The following is a 15102-nucleotide window of genomic DNA, read 5'->3' on the forward strand; positions in this document are numbered from 1 at the left end:
GATTCAACATGCTGTAATCCACCGATTAGCTGATATAATCACCTGTAAATACACCTTGGCCGGGACGTTACTCTCGGCCATTAGGCTCTGGTCTAATGCTCCACATGTTCGTCGGACCGTTTACTGTTGAGACGGGTCGGATTTCACCTCATCTGAACTTTCTGGGAATTTGAAGCAGACGGTCGGCCCAGACAGACAGCTGTACTGACTGTGTGATCCAAATGACTGGAAAATATAAATGCTCTTTGAATCCAAATTAAACCCAAACTAAGTAGAATATAAGTGGTTTGAAGCAGCATTGTAATTCTACTTTGTCTATTTGCTCAAAGCACATTTCAACACTGCATGCTAATACTTATAATTACAATAAATGTTAACATTTTACATTCAAAACTAGTTCAATATTTGTGCTTTGCCATTATATTTATGGTACTAAACCAAAGCTGAAGTTACAGGTGAAAAGGTAACGCTTACACAAACTTCAGAGAAAAGTAATTCACGCACTGCACTGTATATATTTAAGTTCTTACTTAATCTAAATATGCCAATACATCGTCTGCCACTGCTCTGCTGATCTTATATCAAATAAGTTGATCTAATGAATTGCTGCCACACATGGTCAGGTCGGTCTGGTGTAATTTGCCCCTCAACGTTCTTTCGCCACCTGCTGTCTGTGCACGGTTAAGAACACAAGAGACGGGAACAGTCTGACCAGTTCATGTTGTTTTAATGCCATGCCGTTCAGATTCAGCCTCTCTCCTCAAATCACTCCATTACATTGGATTAAACCATTAAAAAGAGGGATTGTATCTGTATTTGAGCCTGTGTTGAATTATTATTTTGTAAGACACTTTATAGTCATTACTGAAAAAGGAAACACATTATTTTGGTTCATAGCACATTAATGCCTGGCAAGGAAAAAAAAAAATTAAGACTAAATTGACCCAAAAAAAAGAAATCACAAAACACAGAAGCAAACAATATAAACAATATCTTATATATAAAACAAATGAGTCATAATAAATATTACATAAACACACAAAAAACTAAACACTTAACTTATTTGGTTTGGGCAACATTTTGAGTAAAGTCCGTAATTACTGATCTGAAAAGCCAAACATCAGTGTGAATGTTACGTTTACTGTTTTTTTCTTCCCCTTAAATCTCCCAGAGAACACCATTCATCTAAAATGAGAGTCACCACCCCAAACTTTTTATTTAGCCTCCTCTTTCTAGCAAGAAACACAATCACGTGTGCACTCCTTTTGTTTTTCCTATAAATCAGTTCCTGTGTGTGCTTGTAAGCCATCCAAGCCTTTATATAGTGCAGAAAATTCCACAAAACAGCTTTAGTCACACATGTTCTGTCTATTTTTTAGGAATATCTTCTCACTAGTTCAACCTACAATCAAATAAAGAAGAATCAAGTCTTTATGAGCTGATATGCGATTGGCTGCTTTGGACTTGCTTTGCCTTTTTGCACTTTTATTTATTTAATAATTTTTTTGCTGGGAATCTACCAGCTCTACAAGTCTTCCATCTTTGTGTTTGTAATAGAACAGGGGCAATTTTGGTTCAGTCAGGATTGGACTCATAAGTCAAATGTAGACATTCATTCACAGTCACACACAGATGTCTTTACAGCAAACACGTACAAATAAAAATTCATTGTGACTGTAAATGTAAATTCACTCATTAGTGACCTTTCTACTTAACAAAGATAACTGTGCAATTTTTTTTTTTACTTTTCTGAAGCAAACCAGGACTAGTACAAGTATCAAGAGCTCGTCTTAGGCGCCGTTTTCTTGTTCAGCCACGTGTAGAGAAGATTTTCAAGATTTAGTTTTCCCTCTTTTCACCTCAGAAGAAGGGAGAAGTGCAGGACTCAGCTCCACCTTTTCTCTGGTGTGGAGTGCAGTAATGAGGTCTTAAGGCCTCCGCCGGGATGCCTCCTGTCTGTAGGGGCTCCTTACGTACTCCGCCCAAAGTCCAACTTAAGGTTCCAGCCCCCATTAATGCTACTTCCGTTGCAAAGTGCAAGCAGTTAATATCTCTCTGCCCCTCCCTCCCATTTGAGTAATTTGGAAACCAACGCAACAGCAAAATCAAAAACACAAATGGATTGCTATTGTTGTGATGTTAAAAAAAAGGGACAGTCATTGTCCAAAAAGCAACAGGAAGGGAGAGGGCAGGAAGAGAGCGAGTGCATTTGTGTGTTCAGTCCATCCTCATAAAATAGGGATTCTTCCTTGTAATGTCCATATGCCACCAGTCAGCATTTGGAAGAGCTGTTATACCTCCCTGGGGGGAGAAAGGATAACATTAATACACACATACCTTTCAGGAAAAGTACCTAAAACAAAATTTAGGAGCATTTCCTCACTTCCTTCTTTGAGATCAAAAACACTCCTGTATGTATAATAAATATGCAGCTGAAAACAGAAGGGCACAAGGAGCCTGGCTCTGTGAGACTAAGTTTCTTCTCAAACTATCAGATTATTTCTTATATAATAGAAGTAATGACTTACGATGCTGTCAGTGTGGAGTTCAGGACAAGAGTGGTGCGTATCCTGTACAGCTGAGCCAGCGTCAGCTTCTTGTGTTGGCCTGGAGATTTTCTCTTTTTGGGCGATGCCTCCGCTGCTGACTTGGCTTTCTTATCTAAGCAGGCAGAAGGAGTCACTTCCCCATCTGAGCTGTCGCTCTGAGAATCGTTATCCTCGCATTGTCCGTCGGGCGCCCCGTGGCCATGCCTGGCTTCCGCCCTCCTCAGGGTGGCACTGAGTTTGTCAGAGGGCAAGCTAATGCTCAAGCAATCGTCAGACTGGTCGAGGTCAGTGGAAAATAACTCCTTGTTTTCCACTGACGAGTTCTGGTCCAGCTCGGACATGCTCTTACTGTGCGACAGCTTTGACGTGTCCATGTCTCCGCACAGCAATTGGTCCTGCGTCTCAGAGCTGAGGGAGTGTGTGTGGGAGATGGGGTGGCTACCATGAAAGTGTTGCAGGAGGTTGTCTTCGGAGCGGGATAGAGCCAGAGAGGACAACCCCAGGAGGCAATGGAGTCGGGGGTGTACATGAGGCCGCCGACGAGGTTTAGAGGACTGGACAACTGACACCTGAGACCCTAATGAAGCATCCTCCTCTTCTTCCTCTTCTTCATCCACTTCTTCTAATTCTGTCTCTTCGTGCTCTGGCTCCTGACTCTCCCTGTCTCCCTCTTCCTCCTCAGTCTCCTCGCCTTCACTTTGGCCAGGCTGTGGCTGCAGTTCTCTTAGGAGGGATTCAGGGGAGAGGGTACCGTAGGCGCTGTCCATGGAAAGAGAGCGGCACTGGGGGTCCAGGTCCTCAGTGTCTGGTCCCGTGCCCTGATTGTGCTCAGTGTAGATGGCGGAGTGGACTCTGAGTGGACTTGACGACTTCTGACCCACAGACCTGTCAGAAAGGGAACCCACAGCGCTATCCAAGTCTTTATTAGCGCTTTCCTGGAGGTTTATGTTGGAAGCAGGAATTTCTGAGTGCTCGCTGGGCTCATCGACATCCATCACTGATAGGGTCTCAGTGGAACCGTCTGATTGACTGAAAGGAGAATTTTGGTTGAACGTTAGACTTAAAAAGCTCACCAGAAAGCGTGTAAGGAAAACATCAGAGACAATAATGGATCACTTTAAGGAATAGTTTGAGATTTTAAGAAAACAATTTGTGTAGAGTTCTATTCATGTTACAAAAGTGCAGCAGATTTTATTCTTTACACTTCAGTACCTTGAGTTTTGCTGATCCTTGTGACTCAGCAAAGGGGAACTTGTAGTGGAGTTGCTGCTCTCATCTTCCTCCTCCTCTTCTCCATCCCCCATACATCTCTTCTGACTGTCCTGCTGGCGGAGGAACTCCTCAGTGCGAAGCCTTTGGAGCTGGTTCTAAATTGAAAAGCACCATTTACATTAAATATGTAAATGACTGTAAAAATTTGTGCTTCTAAAGTAAAAATTAAAAAAAAAAAAAAAAAAAAAACCACACATAAAAATCTCATATCTGGATGCTGTCCGATATTTTTTCTATAATAAAACATTGCTATCCTACCTGGACATTGCAGATTGCATCTATCCAACTTCGCCCCTGGGTGGCGCTGTTGGCTTGGAAAGTGTACGCTGCCACTGCACTCTTGAATTCATTGAGGTAGATGAGGATGAAAGAGCCTGTAGGAGACATAAAACGTGAAAAATTTAGTACTCTGTGGATTGAAAAGTCACCTATATAATTAAATAGCTTCTCAAAAGGTGAGAATTTCCTGGATTTTCTGCTTTATTAAAACAAAAAATATATATTATTCAGGAGTTAAAGTCAGTATTTGAGCACTCACCTGGGTCTTTGAGTTCCTTACAGATGACGTTGTGAATAAGGAGAGGCTGACGGATAATTTTGACTTTCTCCACTCTTTTCACCGGCTTAGTAATTAGCAGCAGGTCGGTGAACAGAAAACAATAGACCTCCATCTGTGGGGACAGTAAACTCATTTCAGTTATGGTAACTCTTGTAATGTTTTACACATCTGCAGTTTTTGTGAGATTTTACGTAACCGCAAAGGAAACATGAGAATCCACGTGTAATCTGAATATAAAGATAAGAGCTCATCGTGTGTTTCCAAGCAGTCATGCGAGTCAATCTTACCCTACTGTCTTTGCCCTCCTTCATCCTCAGCGCGCCCTCGAGATGCAGCTGTCGAGTCTCTTCCGGAGATACATCTCTCATGGGAGCCATGAGGTCAAAGTGGTTGTACTCCTTGAGGATCTGAGGGGGGAAAGATAAAGGCATGAAGCAGAGTTTGACATGAAGTCTAATTTTAGGGCACTGGGGTATTGTAAAGTGTTTCTTACCTTCTCCACTTCTTCACTGCTCCCCTCTACAGCCTCATAGCAGTCTATACGGGCAGAGATGGTGGCGAGCTTCTGTTGTTCTTGACGCTGTCGCATCTGGGAGTCTACGCTGTTGATAAAGCCCTCTACTGTGGCAACCTTAATTGGAAAACAATGACAAACATACATTTGCATTCAGACCTCAGGCAGGGTGACAAGCAGTCAAAGCATATACTTTAGTGTAAATGAGAAAAACAGCACTTTCTAAATGCTTTCCAAGTTCTTACCATGCTGCTGACAATGTCACGGGTTGCTGGTTCATCTGTCTTCTTGAGAAGAATCTTCAGTAGGAGCGGGTATTTGGTCAGTCTCTGGTGAGGCTTTGCCAACATGTCGGCCAGCTTCAGACGGTTACACTGCTTATTGGTCTCTGCCCACTGAATTGAGTCAGACAAAAGCAGGAAGTCAGGCATCAGAAATGAGGAGAAAAGCCAAGGATGAGTTTTTGGGCAGAGAGCATCTGGGATTATCGTAATGGTAAGAGAAACCTTACCGTGACGTAGGTCCTGAAGAGCTCATTGTCCCTGAGAAGCGTGCGCATGTACTCCATGCAACCCTCCTCCTCCATGCAATAACGGATGTAGGGCTTGAACATGGTGCCAAACTGAACCCACACACAGAAACAAAGACATGCGTCATATTTACTTCTGTCATCAGGAAAACAAAGACGTACTAGCTGCTAATTCACGTTTCTTATCCTATTTATGCTTAAAAATTGTGAAACAGCAAGATTTTATGTTTACTGGCATCCAGTGCAGTGTACCTTTTAACCCAACTAATCAGATGAATTGATAAAACACCTAAACCTTTATATGAGTCATAGTTACATAATCAGTCACACTTTTATATTGAACATGTAGTTACATGGTAATTACATTATTTATTAAATATAAAACCCTGGATTTTTTGACTTTGGAAAGATGCACTCAATGCTTTAAACCAAGATAAAGTTTCTACACTATTTAAATTAACTAGATGTCTTTCTTTTTTGTTGTCTGGGGGTGCATGCAGGGTTTGGATTCTCTTTTGTTGCATCTGTGGAGTCTGAAACTAACCGTTCTGAAACCATGGTGAAGGTCAGTGGGGTCGAGCAGAGCCCGGGCTTGCCTAGCCTTCTTCAGGGCAGGCAGCATGACCTGGGTCCAAAGGGAGGTGTGGAGGCGGACGATCTCCTGAATATTGCTGAACAACTTGGCGGGTTCCACCTCCGTCAGCAGGCCGCTCTCCTGCAGGTTCAGCAGCCCACACAGGAACAACTGCAAGAAGGGAGACATAAAAAGAGCGTAAGCCCTGAATATTACAACAGTAATCTGATGTAAGGCACTGCAGTTACGTCTAAACTTAAACTCCTTGTTTATTAGACAGCGATATAGGCCCCACACTTTGTCAATGTCTAATGAAAAAGAGCTTCATTGTATGTCTTATCTTTTACACTACACAACCCTCTTCATCTTACACAGTATGCAATTTATATATGCGTGAACAGACAACAAAAGCATTCTTTGCACTTACATCAGTGATGACTCGGAGTTTCTTTATGTAGGTAGCCTCTGTGTGCAGCAGCTCCCATATTGCTTCCTGCTGGTGGAACTGGCGTCTTGTCAGTGTCTGCGCACACACAGATTTTATTCATAAACATACACAATATTTATACGTTCCTCTCAACTGTTACAATATTAGCGTAAACTTCCTTTAGATTAGACATTTTAATCGCACCTCATTCCCATGTCAGAGTTTGGAGTACAACGATTACATCAGACATTTAAGCTAAATACTAAAACTCCCCAACAATATTTCCTCAGAAACTGTTTACATATACAAAAAAGTAAGAAATGAAAGGACAGTTCCAAGAACTTTTAGTTATTAATAAATGAACAATTAACTAAATGTTCACTTTCAAAACAAATCAAGTTACTGATTGCTTAGAATAAGGATAAGTGGTACAACATGGTGTGAGCCTAACAAACCATTTTTCCGCTTTACTCTTTAATTAAACACATCTTTATTATTTCTGCATACTTCCTTATGATTTCATGCTATAATGTAAATTGTATCCATACGTCAGTCGCGACGGTTGCTTATTGTCTTAAAAGTTCCACAGGAAATCTGTCACCCAACGCAACAAAAACAACAGTTGTTTCCTTGTGATGTTCTCATATTTTTTTACCGTAACTCACATCACCAACATTATTGTGTTTCAGCAATCAAGACAGTAATGTGTTCGGTGTAACTAACCATCAGAAGTACATTTACAGTATGAAAGACAGTATGTGTTGAGCAATAACCGCTAGCCCTGCTGATTGATCGTGGACTCGTTAACTCGTTACCATGTGCAACAACTCGGCGATGGCATGAGATGTGCGGCACAGAAATTCAGTTCCTTGTGGTAACATAACAGCGAAGTGCATTATAACCAGTATTTCAGGAAAAGAGGCATCAGGTTGAGTGTAAGAATGAGAAAGATAGATATAAGGAAGTAAGAATTGTGCACACACCAGAAACCAGCATGCATGCAAGTAATGTCATGAATGAGGAAATTGTAATGCCAAACCATTCGTGGTTCAGCATTACACCACTGGAAGTTACAAATATCTGCATTGATTCTAGTAGGAAACTGATTTTTTTCCATTATGTCTGCGCATACACGACAAGACAAAAGTGGGTGTGTTTGTGTGGTTTGCTTATCTGCACTGTACCTCTGAGTTGTCCAGTAGCGTTTGCCAGCTGTCCTCTAGGGATAGGTCGATCTCCTCCTCCTCCTCCTCCCAGGAGTCCTGGTGGAAGGAGAGCTGTCGTGGCACCTTTGGCAATCCAAACAATGAGTAGGTCTGGAGTTTGCTCTGGAGCTGCTCCAGTCGATCCACCTCCTGCGATCAGATAAAAAACAATTTCAAAAACAGATGTGACTATTTTGAACAGGAACATGAAGAGACGCAAAAGTAACTGTCCATTTGTGTGACTGTTTATTGTTACATTCAAACTGTAAGTAGAGAGGGGTCTGTGTATTATAAGCATACACAATCCCGTCCTTGCTGGCGCCTAGGCCGCTATTCAGGTCTTTGTTCAAGCTGGCAGGCCTTATGTAGTTATGAAAATGAGCTCCGTGCATTGAGACCATCTTAACAATAGGAGACGGGGAGTGGGGTGAGTGCTACAAAACAGTGGAAAGAAACGGAGCGGGAGGATTGTGCTTCTTGAAAACAGTCAACAAAAAGTCAGAAATGTATGGGGGGGAAAAAGATCCAAAGTTAGGACTTCTCGCTAAAGTTTGGTGTGAAAGCAGCTCAATGTTGTTTAACCCTACAATATGGAGGATGCCAAAGGTCCAGACCCAGGTGCAGGATCTCTGGCCCTGAGGGGATTTAAGGGGACCAAATAAATTGAAAAGGGATGGGCCCAGCAATGACAGGTGACTGACAGAAACTGTCTCCATTTGACATCTGCCACTGTTAAGGATGTGACCTCAGGGGATGAAATACAATGGAAGGCATGTTTGTGTGTGGGCGCGTGCCTGTCCTTCATTAGAATCAAAGTTGATTATCATTTTCAAAAACCTCTGATCCAGAAAGAGAAAGCCTTTGCTTAGGTTAACCTTGCGATCTTTAACGAGAGCTGAAAGGCAGACGGCGTTCCTTTTAAACAGAGCCAGGTTTACGCCTTCCCTATTTTCCATTCCTTATGATAAACTTGTTTATCAGCCATGTGATAAAAAGTTAAAAGTAGGAAATTTCCAGAAAGGATAGTGTTTTAAAAATCAAGATAAGAGTGGATAAAACTGAGTGCTAACAGAAGGCTTTTACTCTACCTACTCATTTCCAGAGCTGCTGGGTGGAAAGTATGTGAGCCAACAAGTCAGGAGAACTTTGAAAGGAAATGACTTCACCAGGGCTCAAGGGGGATATGGCCTTCTGACCCCCTCCCACTGCTGCTTGCTACTGTTCTGTTTGTTTTTTTAATGTTTTCTTAATCTCAGACATCGTCTGGGCAACAAGCCTGCCTCCTACAGCCCTTTATAGCCAAAAGAAAGTGCAGCACTTTCACTTGGAACGAGATTGCACTCGCTTCTGTGATCATGTGATCGCAACCCTGTCGGCATTACCTTGCCAAAAGACCCCGCTCCAGCGTTGGAACTGAAGAAGCCACTGAAGCGGCTGGCAGCACGGTTCTTCCAGCTGTCGGGCCCAGCCCCTACAGCAGGTAGAGAGCCACCGATCTGTCCCAGAGCATCTGGGGTTGGGATATTCGCCTCACCCAGAAACTCTGTTATGTTCTTCCTCCGTCGGGCCTGACCCTGCGAGACAGAGAGAACAGACAAAAATCAGTTACATGATAGACCGTAATAGGAGGGAAAAAAAAGATCCAATGAGTGAATGAGGGGAATTATAACTGTTTCCAGCCAGACGCATCGAAAGAGACAATGACGAAATGATAGGACAAACAGGAAATCTGAAAGGGGAATTCTGAGCCAGGGATGACATCAACAGGACCGTTAAAACTATCCAAATGCCTGGACACAAACAGGAGAGGGAAGGACTGCCACTTCCTCGCTGTGTATGTTCACTGCATCACAAGGAGCAGGCGGGAGGTTGTTCCAAAAGAACAGACGGCCGAGTCTGGCCATTGTTCCCTGTCCATTGTTACCCTGTCAGCAGGCCCTGGCGTGCGCCCTCGCTCATGCAATCTCTGTACACTTTACGAGCAGCAGCAAAGCAAACAAACAGGGGCCACCTCAGTATCTGAGGAAGCAGTTGTTTTTGTCGTCGGAGTGTCAATGCTGAAGAATCTGCTGGTCAGGAGTCAGCAAGAGGCAGGACATCGACACCCTGCCACACTTCAAACACAGCAAAAGGAACTCACATTCCTGGACACTGACACCATTTCTGAAACTCGCCGTCCATTCCAGTGAAATTCTTTTACTCATCACCCCCCCAGAAACACAAACAAGCCTACACAAACACAATGTGGTAAAAACACCAAGCTGCTGCACTGATGGATATCACAGATGCACTTTCCAAGTCTTCTGGTCCAAAACTGTCTGACTCGTGAAATTTCACAAAATAGTAAACAGCCAGTTTTAATTCATCACAGCCTAAAGTTTACTATTACAAATAACTGACATATAATTTGAGGACTATCAAATTATAAAATGTACCACAGATTAAAGCAAACTAAGACTGCACTTGACTTTTACTTTAGGGGAAACTGCAGGAACAAGAAGACTAGATAAAAAGCCTTGATTACTTGTAAAATGTAAACGGTTTTCAAGATAAAGTAATGATAACTGCCTGTCACCATAAACGTTTCTAGCATGTATATGTTACACAATGGAATGTAAACTGAAGCTAAAAAATGAAAAACTCTGGCTGAAATGTTGCATTGTGAAGACTCATTTCAGGAGGGCCTTAATGGTACCACTTAACTACAATGAAGGTGCATAAGTGTCCTATACAGGGTTGCATAATGAGTAAGTAAATCTAAATTTTTAGTCCTTTCATCTTTCAGGAGTTATTACCAAAGAGAGCAGTGACCTAACTGCAGAGTGACATCTTGGCTTTAAAACAAAAACTAAAGTGAAAGAGGGGAAAGGGACAAATTTGGAGGCGCTTTAGTTGAAAGGGAAACGAGCATGGAGCCATTTAGGGACTTTTTGTTGGTCCAACTGGTCAAGGACACAGGTGGTAGGAAGTGCCGAGTCCCCATGGTCAAACAGGGAAAATCTGAACCCTGTGCTACTGAGAGCGCACGACTGGTCAAACTGAAACCTGATTCATTTGTCTGACTTTGCTGTACGAGGCAATCAAAGAACAGGGTTTTATACATTTAAAGGAGGCTGTAATAATGGCAAAGAAAAGCAACTAAAGTATTTCTACATATCAGATGGCATACATGAAGGAAACTTTGGATCAGAAATGAACACCGTGAACAGTTTAAAAACCTGTTTTTGAGGAAACCACTTTCAGCCTCAAGGCCAGGAAGTTGTAATTATAACCACCAAGGGATAAATGCCATCAGCAGTTTCCCACCATATTAACAGTGCTCACCATTGAAGCCAGCGGCATGTCAAAAGTAACAAAAACCATCCTAATCCTTCAATTGGATTCATGGATCGCAGCCCATTCTGGAGCCAGCTGCTGCTCTCTGTCAACCTCTCGCCTCCTCTCTTTCCACTTCCACTGTGAAACACACATCCACGTCGTCCTCGTTGTTCAGTTCAGCCGATGCAAAGTCAGTCAAAGAAGTCGAATGACAGCTACAACACTCCCACGTTATTTCATCATCAGAACTTGAACTTCAATAAGTCTGCAAACGCCTATTCCAGCTGACAGGATCCGGGTTACCCGCCGCGTCCTGCAGAGTCCGATCGCAGCTTCTCTTTGAGCCGGGACGTATCTGTGTCCTGCCCTGCTGTTCCGACAGTCAGCGGTGAACCTACTCACTGAGGCGCCCAGCCTGCTTGCATTTCACACACGCACTGGCCAGAAGTCATAGCAACCAGGAGGATCCTGCCTCATTGTGTTGGGCAGGAAAGAGGAGGCACCAGAGGAGGCTGATCTGAATATTAGGAGGTGGAGCTTTTGCGGCAGCTTTCAGGGAGCTCCCTGGTTTGAACAAGCATCCTGGTACTTGTGGTGATGCCAAATGGTCTTTAGTCTCAACAGGCTGCTCTGAAGTACAAATAAACTATCAACTCCCTGCTTGTGAATCAGGCACACTTTGGTTTTCTTCCCTCCCCCAAAGGATTCACCCCCCGATTAGCCCTGCTTGTAGTGCAAGCAGATTGCAGTTTGGATACTTCTTTTTTTACTCTTATTTGGACGCAAAGCCATTATTCTTTGCCATCTTTAATCGCTGTTTTGCTTTAGAGATCCTTAAACAATGCCAGGCAACGGAGTCAAAACAAGGAAAGAAATTCCCCAATAATGACAAAAAGGGAAATCCCCTTTGTTTACTTGCTTGTTTTAGCACATTCAAAATGCTGCTTATGCCAAGCAGATAAGCTCGAGCGGGCGCACAGCTTCTCAAAAAGAAAAGGCTCAGAACTTTCTAGATAAAGTAGATTACGAGAGAATTAAGTCCAGAGATTGTTGGGGTTGTGTGAGTTTACATTAGCTATTTTTTTGTCAGTATCTCAGGATATTTGGGTTTTGGGCTGAAGATCAAACAAAAGTTGTAATTGGCACTTTGGCATACTGAATAAATCTAATCAGATTATTATAATTAGCATAACAATAGATCTTGACTACAAGAACTATACAACAGTTGGTAACAACTCTAAACATTACAGTCAAAGAAATTATATTTATCTTAGTAATTACACTGCCCATTAGTTCTTCAGTCAGACCAAATATAGATGAGTCACAATAATAAAACCAACTAACATAGGTCTTCTTGTTACAACGCCTGCAACACAATGTTTTTTCTGGATTACTTTGAATCCTGGCACACACAATGGTTTGATGACACTCCCCAACAAGCACAGCTACACACCCTGCCATACTGCAAAACCTGGTGCTGGTTTGGTTCCCAAACTCTACAGACCCCAGCCATAACCTGCTACTAATAGGACTCAAAGGATCCAATAGCACCATCCTGGTACCAGACAACACAGACATATTCTATGATCCTATGTTTTGGTGGCATAATGAGGATCTGGTGGCAAACATTAAGCCGCTCAACTCATTTCTGCCCAACTAATTATGTTTACAAGCTTTTCCTCGGGCCTACTGTGTAAACCTGACCTGAGCGGTCTCTGTTATAAAGCAACACAATTTGGGAACAGACTTGTTCAGCAGGTCTAGTTGGGGCCAGTCAGGTTAATGATATCAAGCACCGAGCTTGCCCACACAGCCTTATCTTATCACTGTAGTTTGTAGCATCAACCTTGGCCTGTAAAGAAGAACAATCATAAAATGGGAAGGGATTGTATTGAAGTAAGTGGTGACAAAGAGAAAAGTAGTGCCCCCCCCCCCCATTACTCACTGTGCCCCTGCAACTACCTTTATGCAACTGATAACAACTTCCCTTGATCAGGAAAGTTGATTAACGATGGGAAAAAGTGTGCACACTGACCTTCCTCAAAGCTTGAATACACACCAGCTTAAGCAGTAAAACACACATAACGTGTGCTTAACCAGGAAATTAAAGCTGAGAGAAACTCCACGTTAGTCAACACACATGTGCCAAATATTTGCCATTTTTTAAAAAAGCAATCATTTGATTAAAAAAATGACTCGATTATTTGTTCACTGCAGCTAAAAAACAAAAACATAATTTTTTTAGACAAAGAAAAGCAGTAAAAATACTCATATCTTCCACTGCACTTTGACCAATCAACAGGCCTCTCACCTGACTCTCAGTTAATGTTGGTGTCGGTGGTTCAGGAATCTCCGTGTCCACATTCAGTAGGTCCCAGCTGCGCCAGGATGTAAGACGGACAAAACGAACCATTTTCCACAGGAAAAAAAATTTAATTAAATAAATAAGACCCCCGATTTGGGGGAAAAAAGGGTCCAGAGTAATCAGAAAAGCAGAGGCACTTCCAGGAAAGCACAGTCCTGACAACAGTGCAAGCGGAGAGAAGCATCACACTTTCTTCTCTTGCATAAGTTTCACTCTGTCTGCCTAAGCCTTCAGGTACTGTGTACTGAAGACCAAAGGTCACACAATCACAATCATAAAGGTGTGTGTGTGTGTGTGTGTCTGCTCTGCAGAAATCTCCTCCTCCAGGCATTAGGGGAAGTCCTTTGTCTTTCCAGCACACGAACACGCCTCCTCACCCTTCTCAGGTTTTGGCACCTCCCACACTATATGGGGAATTCATAATGGACTCTTAACAGCTAACATAATTACTGTAGACATGAATCATCTAAAGTATTCACACAGAAAAATGAGCTAGTTTCAGCAGCTAATAGATCTAATAGGTCCAGATACACCATTACTGGGACTTTTTACAAATAATCTTAAGAAGCCACAAATGCTAACGATTAGTCTGAAACGTACTGATAGCTAAAATAACCAACGATTATTTTTTTTATCAGTGAATCTATCAATCGCTTCCTTGATTATTCACTTAACAAAATATCAGCGTCCTTATTGCGCACTAATAGGTCAAAAGGCAAAGCCATTGAAAAATCCTCAGATTAAAGGAACTTAAATTTTAATATATTTGGCTGATCTGCCAGGAAAAATAATTTTACTAGAATTAATCAAATAATTCATTATCCAGAGAGGAATTACAACTCAAATCTACAGTAAGATGTCTGTTTTTTAATAAGATATAAAGGATATATAGTGATTAGTGATCTATTAGCTAGAGCTGATGTCACGAATGAAATGGCACCGTGTGCACGCAAGAGATCAAAGTCTAACATTCATACTTATCAGGTCAATCAGAGGCACTTCTCACCCTATTTTTTCAAACAAAGCACTCATGTTTCTGTTCAGTTCTTAAGATCAATCCAGCAGTAATGACCCTGCGTGACCGCTGCTGACTGAAGCATTGTCATTCAGAATGATTTCTTTGTTAGATCAAAGCTGCCCAGTTTGCAAACTATCTTACAGGTCAGACAGTGAAAGACGAGTCCTTGATGTGATAGTCTGAAACACAAGAGCACCACATTAACATCCACAGCTGTGTAACACGGGGACTGAAACACACTGTATAACCTGATTTAAAAGGAAATAAAGACAATTGCTCCTGTCAGTTTCTCTTGCATTTCAAAACAAACGAAAGCACACTGAGGGCACTGTATGAGTCGATTCCTGCAACACGAATACAGTAACAAAAAACACTCTAAAGGTGACTAAAATGCGTAAAAATAAAAGGAGACATAACATTACTCCCAACTCTGTGTCATCAGCTGACAATTAGTCTGTCTACATTATCAAGTTTCTCAAGTCCTGAAGGCTTTTTTTGGCCTTTTGTTAGCTACAGCAATTCCAGAGTATTTTCCCAGCAACCCGTCTGTTATGAAACAACATTATCAACTGTGGCGGCATGGCGAATACCAGACTGTTACTCTTACAATCCCCAAATTCCACCAGCACGTCAAGTGTGCCACTAGGGGTGACAAGATTCTGGACAAAGTTTATTCCAACATCAAAATGGGCTACAGGGCCAGACCTTTGCCACATCTGGGTCAGTCTGACCACTTGTCACTGTTTCTAATCCCTGCATATGCCCCCCTCAA

General features: G+C 42.3%; 1 protein-coding gene across 4 annotated transcripts in view; it reads right to left on the minus strand.

Annotated features, from left to right (window-relative positions):
• Positions 1–710: 710 nt before the first annotated feature.
• plekhg5b (pleckstrin homology domain containing, family G (with RhoGef domain) member 5b) overlaps positions 711–15102 on the minus strand; it is a gene marked incomplete at its 3' end in the record, with an annotated part of 81168 nt that continues 66776 nt past the window's right edge. For 3 of the 4 annotated variants that reach the window (XM_082519074.1, XM_082519075.1, XM_082519076.1), the window contains 13 exons: positions 9012–9203; positions 7609–7779; positions 6425–6520; positions 5968–6168; positions 5406–5516; positions 5140–5289; positions 4874–5011; positions 4668–4787; positions 4360–4492; positions 4080–4195; positions 3762–3916; positions 2529–3578; positions 711–2301 (listed from right to left, as the gene is read on the minus strand). In XM_082519074.1, the coding sequence (XP_082375200.1) occupies positions 2292–2301; positions 2529–3578; positions 3762–3916; positions 4080–4195; positions 4360–4492; positions 4668–4787; positions 4874–5011; positions 5140–5289; positions 5406–5516; positions 5968–6168; positions 6425–6520; positions 7609–7779; positions 9012–9203 (2643 nt within the window). Of the gene's footprint in view, positions 2302–2524; positions 3579–3761; positions 3917–4079; positions 4196–4359; positions 4493–4667; positions 4788–4873; positions 5012–5139; positions 5290–5405; positions 5517–5967; positions 6169–6424; positions 6521–7608; positions 7780–9011; positions 9204–15102 lie in introns of those variants that run through there. The other variant, XM_082519077.1, reaches the window with a different exon arrangement.

This window comes from Aulonocara stuartgranti (assembly GCF_965226115.1).
Source record: "Aulonocara stuartgranti genome assembly, chromosome: 20".
Taxonomy (NCBI): Eukaryota; Metazoa; Chordata; class Actinopteri; order Cichliformes; family Cichlidae; genus Aulonocara; species Aulonocara stuartgranti.